Source organism: Fusarium odoratissimum, assembly GCF_000260195.1.
Source record: "Fusarium odoratissimum NRRL 54006 unplaced genomic scaffold supercont1.20, whole genome shotgun sequence".
Classification (NCBI taxonomy): domain Eukaryota; kingdom Fungi; phylum Ascomycota; class Sordariomycetes; order Hypocreales; family Nectriaceae; genus Fusarium; species Fusarium odoratissimum.
The window spans coordinates 1-18,542 of NW_022158705.1; the positions used below are offsets into that span (position 1 = coordinate 1).

The 18,542-nt window shown below is 48.2% G+C and overlaps 7 protein-coding genes across 13 annotated transcripts; 5 read left to right on the forward strand and 2 right to left on the reverse strand.

The window, feature by feature from the left end:
* The first annotated feature begins 2,292 nt into the window (after window positions 1-2,292).
* FOIG_10878 (homocitrate synthase) lies at window positions 2,293-4,128 on the forward strand. Its single transcript, XM_031211386.1, has 4 exons — window positions 2,293-2,785; window positions 2,836-3,134; window positions 3,186-3,334; window positions 3,392-4,128. The coding sequence occupies exons 1-4, from the start codon at window positions 2,614-2,616 to the stop codon at window positions 3,966-3,968; spliced, it is 1,197 nt and encodes a 398-aa protein (XP_031058570.1). The 5' UTR covers window positions 2,293-2,613; the 3' UTR covers window positions 3,969-4,128.
* Window positions 4,129-4,372: 244 nt separating this feature from the next.
* On the forward strand, window positions 4,373-5,494 carry FOIG_10879 (uncharacterized protein). Of its 2 annotated transcripts, XM_031211387.1 has the most exons (3): window positions 4,373-4,512; window positions 4,566-4,821; window positions 4,884-5,494. In XM_031211387.1, exons 1-3 carry the CDS (start codon window positions 4,388-4,390, stop codon window positions 5,376-5,378), a joined length of 876 nt encoding a protein of 291 aa, XP_031058571.1. In that variant the 5' UTR covers window positions 4,373-4,387; the 3' UTR covers window positions 5,379-5,494. The 2 variants fall into 2 exon arrangements, with proteins under 2 accessions (XP_031058571.1, XP_031058572.1); XM_031211388.1 differs by having other exon boundaries at window positions 4,373-4,821.
* Window positions 5,495-5,560: 66 nt separating this feature from the next.
* FOIG_10880 (glycerate dehydrogenase) lies at window positions 5,561-7,623 on the forward strand. The gene is made up of 2 exons (XM_031211389.1): window positions 5,561-6,017; window positions 6,071-7,623. Exons 1-2 carry the CDS (start codon window positions 5,828-5,830, stop codon window positions 6,964-6,966), a joined length of 1,086 nt encoding a protein of 361 aa, XP_031058573.1. The 5' UTR covers window positions 5,561-5,827; the 3' UTR covers window positions 6,967-7,623.
* A 1,429-nt stretch (window positions 7,624-9,052) lies between these two features.
* FOIG_10881 (uncharacterized protein) lies at window positions 9,053-13,019 on the forward strand. Its single transcript, XM_031211390.1, has 2 exons — window positions 9,053-10,403; window positions 10,467-13,019. Exons 1-2 carry the CDS (start codon window positions 10,080-10,082, stop codon window positions 11,103-11,105), a joined length of 963 nt encoding a protein of 320 aa, XP_031058574.1. The 5' UTR covers window positions 9,053-10,079; the 3' UTR covers window positions 11,106-13,019.
* FOIG_10882 (uncharacterized protein) lies at window positions 9,437-13,019 on the reverse strand (the record flags this gene model as incomplete). 5 transcript variants are annotated; one of them, XM_031211395.1, is made up of 3 exons in its annotated part: window positions 9,437-10,366; window positions 10,442-11,254; window positions 11,397-12,178. In XM_031211395.1, the coding sequence occupies one exon, from the start codon at window positions 12,176-12,178 to the stop codon at window positions 11,438-11,440; it is 741 nt and encodes a 246-aa protein (XP_031058579.1). In that variant the 3' UTR covers window positions 9,437-10,366; window positions 10,442-11,254; window positions 11,397-11,437. The 5 variants fall into 5 exon arrangements, with proteins under 5 accessions (XP_031058579.1, XP_031058578.1, XP_031058575.1 ...); XM_031211394.1 differs by having other exon boundaries at window positions 10,442-11,257; XM_031211391.1 differs by having other exon boundaries at window positions 10,442-13,019.
* A 165-nt stretch (window positions 13,020-13,184) lies between these two features.
* On the forward strand, window positions 13,185-18,377 carry FOIG_10883 (uncharacterized protein). 2 transcript variants are annotated; one of them, XM_031211396.1, is made up of 8 exons: window positions 13,185-13,968; window positions 14,018-14,088; window positions 14,142-14,511; window positions 14,564-14,645; window positions 14,692-15,168; window positions 15,220-15,532; window positions 15,582-15,901; window positions 15,950-18,377. In XM_031211396.1, the coding sequence occupies exons 1-8, from the start codon at window positions 13,906-13,908 to the stop codon at window positions 16,306-16,308; spliced, it is 2,055 nt and encodes a 684-aa protein (XP_031058580.1). In that variant the 5' UTR covers window positions 13,185-13,905; the 3' UTR covers window positions 16,309-18,377. The 2 variants fall into 2 exon arrangements, with proteins under 2 accessions (XP_031058580.1, XP_031058581.1); XM_031211397.1 differs by lacking the exon at window positions 13,185-13,968 and having other exon boundaries at window positions 13,986-14,088.
* FOIG_10884 (uncharacterized protein) lies at window positions 16,791-18,024 on the reverse strand. Its single transcript, XM_031211398.1, has one exon. The coding sequence runs from the start codon at window positions 17,891-17,893 to the stop codon at window positions 17,003-17,005; it is 891 nt and encodes a 296-aa protein (XP_031058582.1). The 5' UTR covers window positions 17,894-18,024; the 3' UTR covers window positions 16,791-17,002.
* Window positions 18,378-18,542: the final 165 nt, after the last annotated feature.

Here is an 18,542-nt window from a genome sequence, read left to right on the forward strand (position 1 = left end):
TATCTCTTTGAGCGGCACAAGGCCTCAAACATGTCACTAGCCCCACTTTACTGACTAATTTTGCAGGTACCTGCGGGCTACGTAAAGTTCCCGTCAGACAGCTTCTTCGATCAACACCACCAAAATCATCAAAATCCTCATACAAATTGACCCTAATAAGTCTCAAATAAAACGATGAGCTCTCAAAAGATACAAGATTACATAGATGATAACAGCTTTAATACCCCGCCTTCAAAGGCAGCAGCTAATGACCCCACCGGCGTGCCTAACCTTCCGCCCGAAGAGGGCCGCGGCGATGATTTTCAACCTTTCAACCTAGAATATCGTGATTTCAGGATCAACCCTCTGCCCAAGGAACCACTTGAATTATTCCAGCTTTTTATACCTATTTCCCTTGTACAGTCATGGATTGAATACACCAACAGCTGGGTCGCTCACTTGCTCGAAAATGCCGTTATTGACAGCTGGAATACCCCCCTTTCCGAACAGTCCCGCATTCTTAAGTGGGAAGGCATCTCTACTGCAACAGCTTATGTATGGCTTGGGGTCCTTATTTACCTAGGAATTCATAGGGAAATATCCCTCAAGGACCATTGGAAGGCCCCTAGCCTAGGAGATCAGCGCCCTCTTCACTCAATCATCAAGTTCATGCCGTTACGGAAGTTCGAGCTGATCACACGGTATTTCCGCACTTTTGACTACACCAAGCTCGATGTGAGGGATGAGAGTGATCTTCCAAAGACCTTCCAAGCGGCTGAAGAGTGGTCTAATCACATACAAAAGGTGTCTATCGAGCTCTATCTTCCAGGGACTAATCTGACTGTAGATGAGTGCATGGTCCCGTTTACAGGCAGATCGAAAGAGACAACGCTCGTCAAGGGAAAGCCCACGCCGGTGGGCTTTAAAGTCTGGGTTATTGCGCAACAGGGCTTCTTTCTGCAGTGGCTTTGGCATGTGAAGTCATCACCATATACGGCTGTGACGGTCGAGCTACCTATACCAAAGCCGTACGGCAAGAAGGGAAAGCTACGGACCGAGGTCCCCCTCAGCAATACACAGAGCGTCGTAGTCCACCTACTGAAAAGGCTGTCAACGCAGACACATCACGTCTTCACAGATAACCTCTTCTCATCGCCGCAGCTCTTCCGCCTTCTTCGGCAGCTTGGATATGGGGCTACAGGCACGGCACGCCCTAACTGCGGCATCACCACCGAGATGAAGCATATAAAAGAGACCGGGAAGCTTCCTGATGGCACGCCTTTGGTGTATAATGAGGTATATTTGATCCCGACGTATGATAAAAAGGTATAGACAACTTTACATATATTTCCCTTACTAATTCGTCTCTTTCTGTTATCCCTAGGTCCTTCAAATCGCTTGGAAAGATAGCTCTGTGGTGCTCTTCCTTTCAACTGTGCACAGCGGAGCCCCTCACGAGCGCATACCAACAAAGAGGAAGTTGCCTGCCAAAAGAGGCACGAAGGCAGAGGCACAACGCCTGCAGCAGGTCTTCAATGGTGATAGCTTCAAAATGATCCCTATTCCTACTGTTGCCGCTCAGTATAACGTTGAAATGAATCACGTGGACCGCGGTGATCAGATAAGGTCTTATACAACATATCAGCATCGATTCCGGCGCGGTCCTTGGCAGGCGTTGCTTTGGTCTTTCCTCCTTGAAGTCGCACTTGCGAATAGCTTCATTTTGCAGAAGAAGACCCGGCAGCCTCGTTGGAAGCCCTATAGCACACTTCAAGCTTGGAAAGAGGCTATTTACAATGCCATTTTCAACAAATACGCATCTGACGGTCACACAAGGAAGAGAGGTCGCACAGGGAAGGAAGAAGACAATGATAATACAGAAGCACGGCAAAATCACCTACAAAGAGATATTAATCATGTCTATAGAGGCAAATATTCCCCCTGCCTAGCTTGTAAAGGTTGCCGGCAAGGGCAGCCTCGACCCTTGAAAAAAAGGAAGGAAAAAGGAGGCTATCTACAGCCGATATCAGGAAATGAACGAAGGGTAAGGACCCGATACGGCTGCAAAGTATGTAATGTAGCGATTTGTAACAATGCTGACTGTTGGTACTTCTATCACACGCAAATTTAGGCGTGGTCGAAGGTACCGATCGTCACGGCCATTTTGATTGGCGCCCGCCCCCTGTCGTGACATGTTTGAGGCCTTGTGCCGCTCAAAGAGATAGAAAGACTAAGACTGTCACACACAATCTTTAGCTGTCTGGCCTAGGTAAAAAAGAGAAGCTGGTAACAGCCAACATCCTCTTACAACTACATATATTGTATACTTTAGGCCAGCCATAGAAAACCGATATACAATCTCCTCCAATGTTTAATCCGTACGTGGCTTTGTTTGCTGTCGACGTAGGACCGAATGCAAGGATTGAGGAACTCATTGACTCATTGGCTTCTCAAAAGGATACATTTTAGCCACAGGCCGATCTGCGGCCAATCTTGAGTCACCAAGCATGGGTATACATAAAAGCCCCTCCCACAATTTTCTCTCGCGGTAGAGTCAAGCAAAGTAGACAACATCAGCTAGCAACACGACACATAGATCGGACACAGCAAAATCTTGATGCTAAAGCAGACACAATGCAGTCAGCCAACAACCCCATCTCCCACCATACCAGCCACACCATGGGCCAAGGTGCCGCCAGTAGCAACGGCGGCGACAATAGCTGCGGAGCGAATTGCGTGGATAACCATGTTGGCCATGCAATTGGCGATGGAGATGGGGTTGTCCGAGTCTCGGGTGGAGAGACTGGTAAGATTCTATATGATAGACAATATTGGTTCCTAGCTAATGCCTTATAGGAAACGATGGAGGCCATGTCGTGGAAGCCTCCGTAACGGATGTTGGTGTCAACGACTTGAAGCAAACTACTACTACCTACGATGAATCGGACGATGAAAGCTCCCTCGCGGACAGTTCCGGCTCCATTAGCGATGGACCAAGCTTTGGAGGAACTTCGATCAGATCCCTTGGCAGCATGTCCAACTTCAGCATCATCGACACTACTCTGCGTGAGGGCGAGCAGTTCATCAACGGCAATTATGACACTGAGACTAAGCTCAAGATTGCTCGAGCTCTGGATGACATTGGTGTTGAATACGTGAGTCTGTTGAATAAGCAAATAATAGATCTCAACTAACACATGATCCAGATTGAAGTGACCTCACCTGCTGCTTCTCCTCAGTCCAAGTTGGACTGCGCGGCTATCTGCAAGCTGGGTCTCAAGGCCAAGGTTCTTTGCCATATTCGATGCAACATGGACGATGCCAGAACCGCGGTTGAGACCGGTGTCGATGGAATGTAAGTCGAAGCAACCTCCAATGCGGTTATCTCATTCAATTGACACTCTTACCACAGCAACATGTGCATCGGCACTTCCACTCAGCTCATGGAGCATTCCCACGGAAAGGATCTCGACTGGATCGCCGCCAAGGCTAAGGAGGTCATCGAGTTCACCCAGGCCCACGGCATTGAGGTCCGATTCTCCGGCGAGGACTCATTCCGCTCCGACTTCAGTGAGATTCTGAAGCTCTACTCGCTCATGGACCGTCTCGGCGCCCACCGCGTTGGAATTGCCGACACCGTTGGCGGTGCGACTCCTCGTGAGGTCTTTGACAAGATCTCCACGCTCAAGCAGATGGTCGGATGCGATATCGAGACTCACTTCCACAATGACACTGGATGTGCTGTCGCCAACGCCTACACTGCGATTGAGGCTGGGGCCACTCACATTGACACCACTGTCTTGGGCATTGGAGAGAGGAATGGAATTACTTCCCTTTCCAAGCTCTTGCAGTGCATGCTGCAGATGGGCCATGACTCTGTTTTGGCCAAGTACAAGCTTGAGAAGATTCCTGCTCTCGAACAGCTTGTCGCTGAAGCCGTTAACATCGAGATCCCCTGGAACAACGCTTCACTTGCGGCATATCTCTGAATGTAAACAAGTCAGAGATCGCCTCGCAGGGCTAGAGCCAGACGGCTCAACTTACCTTTCTATACTGCTAAGCTTTTAGTGAGGAGTATCAAGTAGTACTCATATAGTGAATTGAAAAATCTGTCTAAGATGGTGCTGCCGTAGTGTATTCAAGTTACCCTGTACACTGTGTTGAAAGAACAATTGGGTACAAACTAAAATTGAAGCCGAACCTTTCTTTGTGATGGGAACCAGTGTTATTATTTTGATCTTGATATTTAAAAAGTTCGATGTGAGTACTTCAATAGTCTCACTTGCACTCCAGGTAAGTAATTGCAAGCATATCATGACTTACAAGGACCCATTAAAGGTGACAAGTTGCCGAGGCATGTTCGGGTCAGCCACCCCCGGATTCCCCACGTGTGCTTAAATCGCCGAGAATGAATGACATCCCCAGGTCAGTTCGATACCAGTTCATTCCCCCGTTCTTTTCATATTTTTTACAATTCATACATTCAACAGCCATCATGAAGATTCAAGGCCGAACATTTGTCATCTCCGGAGGGTAGGCAGAGCCACATCAAAACACTCAGTCACATGTCGCTGACTTAGATACAGTGCTTCCGGCCTTGGCCAGGCATGCGTTGAAGATATATGCGCCAATGGCGGCAATGTGGCCATTCTCGACATGAATGAGGAGAATGGACAAGAACTAGTCAAGAAATTGGGTCCATCGGCCAAATTCTTCGAATGCAATGTGTTGGAAACAGAGAGTGTTACCAAGGCTGTCCAAGGTGCTGCACAATGGGCCAAAGAGACGGGGAAGCCTCTTGGAGGTGTGATTGCAGCAGCTGGCGTATCAACTCCTGCGACGGTAAGACTCTTCAAAGTTGCGACTAAGTGGGTGAAAGCATAACTAACTGATTGACTTGATAGATGCTTGATCGTAATGGTGCTGCCTTCAGCCTTGATGACTTTGACTTTGTTATCAACGTCAACCTCCGCGGCACAATCGACCTCGTGCGTCAGACTCTCGAGCACCTTGCAAAGGTAGACCCCGAAGGATCTGACGGCGAGCGAGGTGTTGTCATCATGGTAGCTTCATCAGCAGCCTTTGATGGTCAAAAGGGTCAAGTCTCTTATTCCGCCAGTAAAGGCGCCGTGACAGCCATGACACTGCCCATGGCACGAGATCTTGCTCGATATGGCATCCGAGTCGTGACCATTGCGCCTAGTCTGTTTGACAGCCGAATGACAAGCGTGATGCCCGAGAAAGTCAAGAAGAGTCTCGAGGGCGCGATGGAGTTTCCCAAGAGAGCTGGTCAGCCTAAGGAGTTTGCGCAATTGGCGCGGCAGGGCATTGAGAATGTCATGTTGAATGGTGTTGTTATTAGGTTGGATGGTGCTATGAGAATGCCCAGCAAAATGTAAGATAGATATTCATCTTGTATTATTGAGAGTCGTTGGATTTGTCAGATTTGAAATACAATAATAGATTGGTAATTTGAATGATCATGTAATTCATTTTGGTTGTTGGACACTGGAAGCTTGGCTTTGCTCTGCCGAGAATAGTTTCCGAGCGAGCTATTGCGAGATCGGATCAGCATCCGGCAGAGAACTTACCCACCTCGCGACATTCGTAATCAACGTCACAACCTTCCGTTTAAAACTCTAGAATGCCTTCATCAATAGCACCTGAAAAGAAAATTAATAGCGGCTGCTTTAAAGAATTAGCCCGACATCCTTTGCTCAGAAACACCAGCCTGACACAGTGTCTATAATACGACTACTTACACTGCTTACCTCTCTCTCCATTTAACTCATACACCAACACAGCTGTATCAGCCAGCATAACCACCAAACCATTTGCAGCTCCAACAATGGCCCCAACCAAAATAGCAATTCTGGACGACTACCAAGGGGTCGCTGATCCCTTCTTCAAGAAACTCGACCCATCCAAGTATGAAGTCGTGTCTATCAAGGATACGTTGCTGCCTTACAACCACCCAGACAGCTCACAATCAAACAAGGATGCTCTAGTTGAGAGATTCAAGCCCTTCGATGTTATCTGTAAGTATAATGTCTTGTTAGGAGGTCCGAAAATAAGCGGCTGATAGACACAGGCACGATGAGGGAGCGCACGCCCTTTCCGCGAGAGTTGATCGAGCAACTCCCCTCACTCAAGCTTCTCCTCACCACAGCATTTCGCAACAGATCCCTGGACCTAGATACCCTCAAAGAACGAGGGATCCCAGTTGCCGGAACAGTCGATAAGCCCCGTGGCGGCAAGCCGGTGCTCGCTGGCACGGGCAGCACCACTCAACACTGCGTCACTCTCATCCTCTCGCTCGCTCGCGGCATCGCCAGGGATGACGCCGCTGTCAAGGAGGGACTGTGGCAAACTGGTCTCGCGACTGATCTCTCAGGAAAAACTTTGGGTGTCCTCGGCCTCGGGAGATTGGGAAGCGCAGTCGCGAGGATTCTCAACGTCGCATTGGGTATGAAGATTATCGCGTGGAGTAGCAACCTCACACAGGAGGCGGCAGATGAGAAGGCCAGGGAAGCTGGTCTTCATGTCGAGGATGGGGAGGGTGAGAAGACGTTCAAGGTGGTAAGCCGAGATGAGTTCTTCAGAAATGCCGACGTGGTGTCTGTCCACCTTGTCCTGTCTGATAGGACACGCGGCATAGTCAACAAAGAGGACTTGGCAAAGATGAAGTCGACAGCCTTGTTTGTCAATACCTCTCGCGGCCCCCTCGTCGTGGAGAGAGATCTTCTCGATCATCTCAAGGCTGGCCGTATCAGGGGCGCAGCTGTCGATGTCTTTGAGCCGGAACCTCTCCCCGCCGACAGTGAGTGGCGCAACAAGAACTGGGGCCGCGATGGATCAAGTCAAGTTCTGGTCACCCCTCACATGGGCTATTGTGAGGAGGACACCATCAAGTCGTGGTATGAGCAACAAGTTGAGAACATCGAGCGATGGGCTGCCAACGAGCCGTTACACAATGTGTTCACCTAGGTATGATCGGCGAAAGAGAAAAGACAAGGACAAGGCTTCTGGAAGATGCTTATGTGCAGGACCGAGTTTCATCTCAACGGCAGAGGCAAAAGCAAATCTGAGCAAACAAGCACAACTGCATACATCCATGACCTTGACAGTTCATCGTGATAGGCTCTATAGTCGAAACAATGGGAACGGATCCTTTGATATGCATGAGACTGCAGTTGGTGATCGGCGTGTTGGGACGGGCCTACCCGTTGCATCCCTGATGATACGACGGCCCCGGATTTATTGATATGCGTATGAATATCTGTTTCGTTGAATTTACACCGAATTGAAGCCTTGGACCCACGGTGATAGTCGTGGATCAAATGACTTACATGCCCTTGGCTGTAGATCATGGCCCCATGAGTTCTCTCGTGGATTGACTCGACGCATCCCCGTTCCTTCAGGCTGGAATGCATGTCCTGATTCATAGACTTGCAGAGGTGATGTGGTTGACGGGTATCATGTTCACAGGCGAGGATCCGCAATGTTTCAGACCTCGACTTCTGTATACTCTCCAATGATGCTTGGTATCGTTGTTGATATCCTGGGTCGAAATGACTATCACATAGTCCTGGCAACTATTTGTTCCGTGATACGATTAACGAATGATTGATAGTCTTTGCCGCCATGTTTGGGCTCAGCAGACCTCTTTCGCAGCCCTAATCTACATCCATCCGACAGCATCGCAAGGCGGTTCTCGACCATGCCTTATCAAATGCCGAATTTCCACAATACATACAACATTACCAGTCAAGGCAGAATAACCGCCAGATTCCATATCTCACTGCTAAAGGCGCTGAAGAGGCGTGTCTTGTTAATATCAGCCTTAGGATCTTCAGCTGGTATCGGGAACGGCGGCGCGTCCCTTTCTGGCTGCATTTGAGACATTGAAGCCTCGAAATCGAAAACGTGACCTTCCAAGACTAGCTATTCTCGCTCTTATACGATTAAACTAGACCTAGAAAAGGTGATCTTAGCATAAGACAGATGTGATTCAAGCCTCTTCAGGAACATGGCTTTTTTCGAGTCTTGGATTATTGATGTTAGTCGCTATGCTGGCCTTGTTTAATGGCGCGATGGTTCGGGGACGGCACGAAGCGACGGATTATATCATTCGCTTCAGGGACTATCGTGGATCTAGTGGTAATAGTATCCTTGGAGTTGCAGATTTGCACTAGGATTTTAGGGCAGGGATGCCGTTTCTGGAGTCTCGTGGCTATGGTGTTGGTGTTTCGGCCACTTATGGTGGAGCATACGCGGTTTATGGCTTGCTGAGGAGCAGCTGGAGAGACTGGATGTGGATTGATACATATTTACTGTCTTCTCTTTGGTCTCTCTTTGATCTCTGTCAGATAACGGGTCCGAGTATCCTATCCTGTTGTTCCCCGCGCATACCCCCCTTGTCTCTAAACGGGACAGTTACAGCACGATCTCTACAAGGGTCAAGGGTCTAGGCTCTGTAAGCTCGTTGGACTATTGAGCCCTTGTCTGATGGGGATTGTGATTGAATCCGCATGTCGCAAACAAAGGACTCTTTTGGAAACCCGATTCTCTGGACCCTTTTGTTATTATTATTGTCTCTGGCCTTTTCACTGAGTCGGTCTCTCTGAGTCGAGTCTCAAGGACATTTCATTCCGATGCAAGAAAGCGGAATAGACCCAGCCAATAGAGTTGATAAAATAATCGCAAAGAGTGACGCCGCTTAGATGGTTTGAAGTTAATTTTGCAGAGACACAACTGAACTTAGCTTACAAGCTCAAAGCCTTCAACGTCATGAAAGATGTTGCTCTAGCTTCAACGGATCAAGCTGTCATAGACGCTACATCTCTTAAAGCAAAGCAGACGACCGTTGACAGAGCCAAACGGCACAAGAAGGGGAGCTTCGTTGATGACTCGACGGTACCTAATTAGAGCACGCCCGCCCGTTGAATCTAAAAGGTACTTGCCGTTGACAGGCATGGATGATCCTGGTTCACTCATACTCATACTGTGGTGTTTGTGGATGTCATCGGACTGCTCCTTTGGTTACTAAGGTATTTTCACATGCGGGGATAAGCGAGTGAGATCAACTGAAGCGAGCTGAAGAGACTGATGAAACTTTCCTCCCCCCCTCTGGAACTAGCCCTTCCAAGCTCTACCTGTCCGAGACGGACCCGTCAGCGACATTCTTCCTCTGGTGCAAATGGCCAACTTACACGAGAAAGCTTGAACCTTCTCCACATGTCATGAGAGCTTTCAGCTTCAGTACCTTTGCGCTTTACCCTTAGTGATCTAGTCTTCGGATGTCTCGTCTCAATATTCCATCGTCACCAGCTGAGGGGGAGGTTAATACGGTAATAGTCGCCTTTTTTCTCTTTTCATGTGTGCGGGTACGCCTCGAAAAAACGCCATCGACGACTAAAGCCAACGTCCCCTCTGTGCTGACCTGTGAACACCGTCACTCTAACAATGCCAATCGTTTTTGGATACTGTGGTAAGCAAATAGTGTACTTGATGATCAACATGATGCTTATATGCTTGGTTGCTCAAAGCCATTGTAACTATATCCTAGACAGCATCATGTTGGGCAGACAGACATGAACAAAAGGCCCTCGTTCAGATAACCCCAGGAACCTTGTCTGTGAAGGACAAGCAATCACAAAGAAAGGCTATCCCCGTAGCGTAACCCGAGTTACATCTCTCTCCCGGGAGTATCAATATCAGAGTCAGACTCCATTCCGTGTCGCCTGTGCCGTCCCCTACCTTACCTTAGGTACCCTGCCGATGTGATGCCCACCCTCGATGAGAGCTGGGATGCAAATGCGGCTACTACACTCAGGGACGACGCCACTTGGACTGTTTGGTCTGAGGTGTGGTTCGATTGAGGATATCATTGCTCGGAAGTTATGCCCTTCCCTCCTGCTCTTTCTTGCTCTCCTCGATATAAAATCCCCGAGTACGCCATGGGAGAAACTCTCTTTTGTCAGGTCCCTTAGCATCAGTATCCATCTCATCTCTTCTCATCTCACCATTCCTGAGCATCCTACTCCTCTCCCTTCCCAACCATACACACATCACCAAAACCACTTGGAAATCAAGTCACAATGGTTCAATTCACTCGTGCCGACTCGGGCATGTCTGGCTTGCCCACTGAGGAAGCCGTAGCGGATCGCAGAGCAGGCAGTCCCATCCCCAACCGCGTGAGAAACGCCATCGTCATCGTCCTCGGGGAATTCTGCGGAACCTTCATGTTTCTTCTTCTCTCTTTCATCGGTGCCCAAACTGCCCTCGTTACCAATAACCCTACCAATTCTACTGCCCCCTTGGAGCCCTTCTCGTTGATGTACATTGCTGCTTCTTTCGGTACCGCTCTCGCCGTCAATGTCTGGATCTTCTATCGTGTTAGTGGTGGCATGTTCAACCCGGCTGTAAGTGACACTCGCACCAACTTGCTTGATTGACTCACATGCTCATTCTTTTTTCTTCTTTAGGTAACTCTTGGTCTGGTCCTCGTCGGTGCTGTACCACCTCTTCATGCCCTTGCTATTATTCCTACACAACTCGTTGCCGCTATCGCCGCCGCGGGAGTTACCGACGGTCTCATCCCCGGACCTCTCCTCGTCACAAATTCTCTCGGCAATGGTACGAGCATTGCTCAGGGTGTTTTCCTGGAGATGTTCCTCACTGCCCAACTTGTCTTGACTGTTTACTTCCTTGCCGTTGAGAAGCACCGCAGCACACATCTTGCCCCCGTCGGTATTGGCATCTCTGTCTTCATCGCCCACATCTGTCTGACAAACTGGACTGGCACATCCATCAACCCTGCTCGATCCCTTGGCCCTTCAGTTATCGCTGGTTTCCATGGATATGATTGGATCTACTACCTCGGTCCCTTCATGGGCTCTTTCCTGGCCTTCGGCTGCTACAAGATCTTTAAGGTGCTCGAGTATCAGACCGCCAATCCTGGCCAGGACGATGATGATTTGGAGAGGGGTAGCAAGCATCACTTCTTCGGCCATCACGAGAAGGAGCCCATCTCTCACTCCCAGACCGACACTCTTGAGCCCAAGGACCATGGTGTTGCCCCACGAAACGATAGCGTCATCGATGGTCAGATGAGCAATGCCTAAGTTGTTCCCGGCGATCGGGGCTGCTCAAACCACATGTCCAGCACTGGCTGTATGACAGTGTGAGCAGTACAAGATTATGAGTTCCGTTACATTCTGTCATGGTACAGCGGGCTCTGACACAAGGCTGGATCTATGTGTTGAACCATTCACTACTACATCGAGTCAGTGTATGTAGCACGACGATGAATTTCTAATGGGTGTTTTTGGGAAAGGAATGGAGGGGAAATTGGAGTATACGAGGAGGATGCATGATTAAACGAGGACTTCTAGCATGAGTTTCGGAGTACATACAGTTTCAATAATACATCTGGGCTTCCTAAGTGTAGTGTAGCTCAGTTACCCCGATTATCTTGAAAGTCGTTCCACTCGTCGTCGTCGTCCTTGGTCGTCAATCCCATGGTCTCTTCCTCCTCAGGGCTTCTAAGATTCTTTACCCGCATACAAGCCTGGAAACCAACAAAAGCTGCCCAAAACGGCAGTGGGATAAAGGTTATAATACCCCCGATGTAAACAATATAAACAACAAACCCAAGGTATGATTGTATGAATACCAGAGTTCTGTTGATGGGTCCTCTACCTGAACCAATGAGGTCTGTGAAGACCAGGCCGGCAACCATTAAAACGCCAAAGACCCAGAGGATACTCAAGACTGGGAGAACCATAGCCCAATCTCTCGTTTCATAGAAGAACCGGTGGAAACGTTTGGTCCATGGTGCTAGAATGGGTATGCGGGAGGCTGTGGTGAAAAGGAGAAACAGCTCAAATGTGAATGGGAGAAGCAAAAGAAGGAGGCGGGAGGAGAATGAGTCCACGAGAAGCTGGTATGTTTCTGCGATTAAGAGGAAGCCAAATTGGAACGACCATAGGCCATAGACCGCGGTCTTGAAGAGAGATCTTTCGGTTGACATTGTGTGCTTATTTTGCGATGAAGTTGAGAGGTTGTTAATTTGAAGTTGACGCAGGGGTAAAGAGTGCTGATCACTGATTACTGTGCCCCGCTGTGCCGCTCGATGGATGATCCTTGTTGCAGATATGGAAATAGCACGGCAACAAGCGCCGTTAGTGATAGACATTCCATGAGAATAATTCTGATCACTCTATAGTTCAAGATTGGCATTATGCTATTAGTCTCAGTACTTTGGGATCTTTAGAAGAATAGCGAAAGTTGAGGGAAAAGTCTTTGACCGCTCACAACATCTCAGCTGCAGAGACGCATCAAGTGCATTTAAGTCCCACCTACACAACCAATTAATAGTTTATCAAGTTAAGAAGAGTCAGTTCTATGATGCACAGAATTGTTCTCGAGTGCTTGGCTCAATGTTTTAGAGCTTGTTGGCCAAGTTATGTGATGTGACAGTTTCGCATATGTATGCATCGATGCTCATGTAAAAGATCACATGCAGTGCTTGGCGGCCAGGACATACATAGAAGTTGTGTTAGTGAGAGGCACCATATCAACTGAGAAGATGCATGTGCAACTATAACTGCAGGTGTGACAGTTAGAGGTCAGAATATAGGAGCAGTTGTCCCGAGTCTGGACGGATATTGTAGATGTAACAATGTTAGGCTGTGACATGGGAGAGCAATCAGGTGATATGTATTCATCAGAGGGCACGGTTCTTTGTGATGTAACGCCAGGTTAGGCTCGAATTGACTCTATAGCTTTGGAGTCATGAGATCTGGTTGTAACTAGAGCATCCACTGCACCGGGCATCGATGCTTCTCTTCCGCCGCAAAGTGGATAATATCGGGTCCGTTCGACCGAGGTTGTCAATTATGGTCTGGAGGAAAGGATACTTGATGTAGATGAAGCAACATTGAATGAGATAATAATTAGTGATTGAAAAGGAATTGAATGAGTAGCGAGACAATAAGCAAGGTATTCAGTGCTCCATATATACCGAGATAATGCTTTATCAGATGCCGTAGCCAGTTCCTCGGTATCCGGGAATGGCTGCGGAGCTCCATATGTAAAGTGTTCCGGTTCCGGTTTCGCCTCGTATGTCATTTAGCTTGATATACGAAAATAAATCAAAAGCATATGATACATTCAAGAGAACTCGAAATCCAGTAATAAGTCTTGGCCATATAGTTGCAAATAAGAACAAATTGGTCTCAGAGACTGTCGATCTTCCAGGTTATGACGACTGAAGAGGCCCAAGTTACAGGACATCCAGCGCTGGACCGCCCTATACCGTTGGCTGCGCCTTCCTATGGAACAGCCATCCCAAAGAGCACATGACTCACGTGATCATCTTGTAGTTAGTCCTGAGGCTTCCAAGAGGATATGCCTGATCAATCCTTGCCCTTTACATTTGACTGCTTACAATATCGTTCAATACAATTCAGTATATCTCATCAATTGATTAGAGGACCTGACCTCTCTTACACAGAGTCTGGTCAGGCCTGACAGGCCTAGAACCCGCCCCCCTTGTCCCTCCGAGCTGGGGCCTCCCGACACTCTTGCCCCGGCCCAACGCAGCATCGGCTCCGTGTACTTTACCTTTACTTTACCTTTGACTCGAAACAGTCACAAGGCGGAGAATTCTCGTCCTAGTCGGGCTTTTATCTACTGTGCCTTGTTTTTACCCCTAAAGGAGAAAACCACCTTCACTGTCTTTATGCTGTCCCTCGGCGCAATAATCTACAGCTTCATCATCGGACAGACCCGGCCCAAGTTCTAGGTGGGGTTTCAATGGCCAACGCGGGGCTCACTCTCTGCCTCTGACGACTCTTGCCGATTTAATTACAATACCGGAACTGAACTGGACGAGAAACTCATCAGACTTTGTGGCACATCATGTCGTCGGTCAAAGCCACAAAGAAGAGCGCATTCTCTTGTGAGCCGTGCCGTAGACGCAAGGTCAACACAATCGCTACTTCACCCATAAATCTGTACTGATAGCCTTTAGGTCAAATGCGGCGGCGAGCAACCGATTTGCAATCGCTGTGCTGCTAGAAGCGATGACTGTATTTACAAACTGTGGGACTCACCTCGGCCTCATTATTTTCTGAGCAATTGCTCACGTGTCATAGAAACCCGACTCTGTCCTACACCCAACGCCTTGAGGAACGCATCAAAGAATTGGAAGACCAACTCGCTGCTATCAAATCTCCTCCCTCAGTGGCCGCCTCAAATCATTCGAGTCCTGGGGTCTGGAACGGCCATGACTTGAATCGCCATCCAGACGAGCATGCAATGACGAAGAGCTTCATGGGCCTCAAGATCGATGACAAGGGTGGCATTACTTACCACGGACCGACTAGTCTCTTCAATCTTCCCAGTGACCCTCACAAGCATAAGCCAGACTCGATATCATCCATTGACTCAGATGCTCATAGGAGAGAGCGATTGGTCAACAATGCATGGCATCAGCGAGCGATGGAAAACCTGTCTGACATTCCAGTAGGTTTTCGTGTAACCTGCAGTCTCATGAGTCTCAACTTACACCACAAAGGAACCGTTTCAATACCTTCTGAACGTGCATTGGTGCTGGATTCAGCCTCTTTTCAACTTTATCTACAGGCCCGCATTCACTCGTATGCTTCACCTTGACATTATGTAAGCAGTAACTAACACTCGCAGGTGACATGCAATCCATGGGACCGTACTATTCTCACACTCTTTTGAATGCTATGCTCTCACATTCTATCCGCTGGGGTAAAAGTGATCCTTCCACCAAACAACTGCTGGATCAGTCATACGATGGAGGGGCTGTCTTTGCAAAACACGCCCGAAGCATGCTTTTCGACGAACTAAGTAGGGGTGTTTGCACTATCCCAACTGTTCAGACACTGCTACTCCTCAGCGCAGGAGAATGTGGTCATGGCAACACAACACAGGCCTGGATTTATAGTGGCATAGCGTTCCGTCTCATTGATCATTTGGGCATTTGTGTTGATGGACAGAGATATCCAGGATCCGTCCATTTGACTGATGAAGAGGTCGAGATTCGACATCGACTTTACTGGAGTTGCTATTTCTGGGATAAGATTATCAGCCTATACCTCGGCCGTTCGCCTTCACTGCAACATACACAGGTGTCCCCGCCCCAGATTATCAGTAAGTATAGCTGTGGAACTATTTAGCAAGCAAGTTACTCATAGTTTCTAGTGGACGACTCGGCTGAGAATGAGCTCTGGGTCCCCTTCGACTCTCCTCATGGATCAGATTGGAAGTATCCTCCTGCGACAGCTCACTCAACTTCCTGTTTCATGAGTGCTTGCCGATTATCGGTCATCTTTAATGAGATTCTCATTCACATGTATGACCCATTACTGGAGAATACCGAGGCAGAGATGCAAGAGTGTCTACAGACTCAAGACCCTGCCATGAGACTATGGTGGGAACAACTCCCTCCTCATCTCAAGATCGAGCTCTCCGCCATGCCTGAGCTGGCACCTCCGTCACACATTGTCACCATGAAGTGAGTACCAGTTTGTCATTTCTGAAAAGCGCTAGCTAACCTGATTAAGTGCCTTGTACCATACGTTCAGAATCCTCCTGTTCAGGCCGATGCTCACCTGGCAGGTATACCCAGAGGATGAAGGCCCTCATCCGATGCAAAACCATCTCGTGGAATGCGTTACATCTGCAACATCTATTATAGCCATCTTCGATCTTTTCTGCAGAACATTTACCATCAGCCACTGCGTTCTATCACTTTCATACAGTGTGTATATCGCGGCGACAATTTTTCTTTTACAGGTTCAAGCTACCCCCGAGGACCAACAAGCAGTTCGCAAGCTGAGCTTCTGCGTACGAGCCTTGCATCAGGCCAAAACCGTTAATCCAGGTAAGTAGCTCAAGTCCATGGCTATACGAGCTCTAACACACCACACAGTCATCTCAAGTGCTTTGGATTTGATCACCCGAGAGATGGCGAATCTTGGGCTTGATCCAGGATTTAGTACACCACAACAACAGCCTCCTCCGCCTATGCCTCAGCCTATGCCAGATGTTCAGATGCCTACAGACATACCGATTACCGAGACTGTTTACCCGGCTTCATTTGAGATACCTGCACAGCAATCGCCTTACGAGCCGGAGCAACTGTTCCAGACACCGTGGGCTGACAATATGAACCCGAATGCAATGGCCGTTGACCGTGGAGTTTTCGAGGCTTTATCTTCGTTTGAGCCCTTGAGTGTACGGGTGGGCGCTATCTACGAGTCAGGAAACAACCCTCAGAATTTCGGTTGATCGAGGATGCTGTGGCAGAAGCATACTGGAATATACTAAAACCGATTTGATCAACGTCAATGACAGCAGGATCTATCAAGATCAAGAAACTGATGCGGATTCGAAACCGGGAAACTCAAATGGACTGAAAAATATCAACTTCTCGGCCAGGTATCAGTGCATCGGGCGCACTCAATGAACCTCGGATCTTGATTCATGCAGTAGCAAAGAGCACACCGAGAGAAGCAGCCAACCATGCACCGACAGTCTTGACTACGAGCTCTCACATCAGGATATCGAAGTCGACTTAGCGTCATATACCCGCATCTGCCGAGTCCTCAAGGTCCGCACGCTGAACCCTGCTCGGCGCTACTCGGAGAAGATGTTATCGAAGTTATACTTTCAACCATAAACTTCATGCTGGAACATGGAGTCATGGCCTGATTGCCTGTGTAATCTCGCGCTCTGTGTAGAACGGCCCTTGGACTGGTTGTGGCCATTTTGGAAATCGTTCTTGACGTTTCAGGTATCGCAATGCAACGGCAGAATGATCGACAGATGAATAATAGGCAGATATGATATGAATACATAAACGAAAATATTAACAAGTACACATGTCCATGGCAGAAAGAACGAAATCAGCTTTGAACACCATGAATGAAATCCCCCCCTTACTGCTATATCGAGCTCAACCCCAAGCCATAACTGATTTCAATCACTGGTCCGCCTTCCTCGATGGCCTCTGAACATCCCATAAATCTTCGGCATTCCCTCTGAACAGCCGCTCTTTGAGATGCTCATCATCACCGCACCAACTCAGCACTCTCTCCATCCAGGGCTTGATTTCCAATCCCTCAAACCTTGTGTGAGGCCAGTCAGTTGCAAAAACAACATGAGTCTTTCCAGCGACTCGAACGACCTCCTTAGCGATGGGATCCAAATCGCTGTAGTCAGGGAGTGTGCTCATCCGGTAAGCAGCTGACAGCTTGACATACGTCTGGCCGTTCTTGAGTAAATTGATGAGGGATGTGAAGCCTGGTATATCATATGGGTCTGCGCCTGCGTATTTGTTCAGAGGCGGATGTCCAAGATGGTCTATGCAGAACTTGACATTGAGCTTCGGAATGATAGGTTCAAGGAGAGTGACCATATCCATAGGGACGTAGACCTGAACAACCCATCCCAAAGGCCTTACAGCATCAGCGTAAAGCATCAACTGCCTCTCCAACTCGGCCGCATCAATCGCAAGTTCATTTGAGAGAATATTTAGTCTCACTCCACGCACACCCAGTTCATGCCATGAACGCAACTCCTCTTCATTGGCAGCCTCAGGGTCAATGGCAACAACACCTCGTCCACGCTCAGTACCTAGGGCGCGAAGACCATCGAGCAGACACGAGTTATCGAGCCCATAGATAGATGGTTGAACAAGGACTATGTTTTGAAGCCCAACGCCAGTTTCAAAGGCGAGGGCTTGGTCCAGTGTGTGAGATGTAGGACGGTATTTGGCTGAAGCGTCAAGGGTGTAGTTCTCCACGTCGACAATGTGCATGTGTGAGTCCCATGAGTCGGGAGGAATGCGTTGAGCAAGGTTTGGTGAAGTCATGATGAAGATATTGAGTACGTAAAATTAATTGAATAAGTTATAGAGGGTTTTGGGGATGATATATAGTCAGTGTAAGTATAAACTATGCTATGTCCGACTGGGGAACCGAGGTCGGCCGAGTCGGCGGGGAAGACGAGACGAGAGTTTAAACTCCGCAATTCAACGGACGGTGACTTCCGAAAGTTAATTGACCCAATATTATTTTTATCTTATCGTATTTCTATTGCATTTGATATGCTAGGAATTGTTTATGTATATGCATGGCATAATAACGGCAGTTATCCTTGTGAGCACGTGTGAGAGGGTTTGCAGGCATTAGCTACATGCGAGCATGCCCTGAGTGCATAGGGCGCATATATCGAAGAATAGCGGTAATAATGAAATCCACAAATATAGCCGAGATAGCCTCTCACTAACAAGCACTGATATCTGTAATTGAGCGTATAAGAAGCGTATGCACAGCCAACATAAGCCGGCAACTTACACATCCACAGGCGTATAAGCAGAATTACCTATTTCAAATAGTTCACAGCCCTGTAGCTCACCCCGTTGCAGTAAATCTGTTCAATAATCAAGCACTAAAACACAGCCTCAACCGCTGATTCCATATGCCATAACTCGCTAATGAAAACCGCGGGGCAAAAGAAAA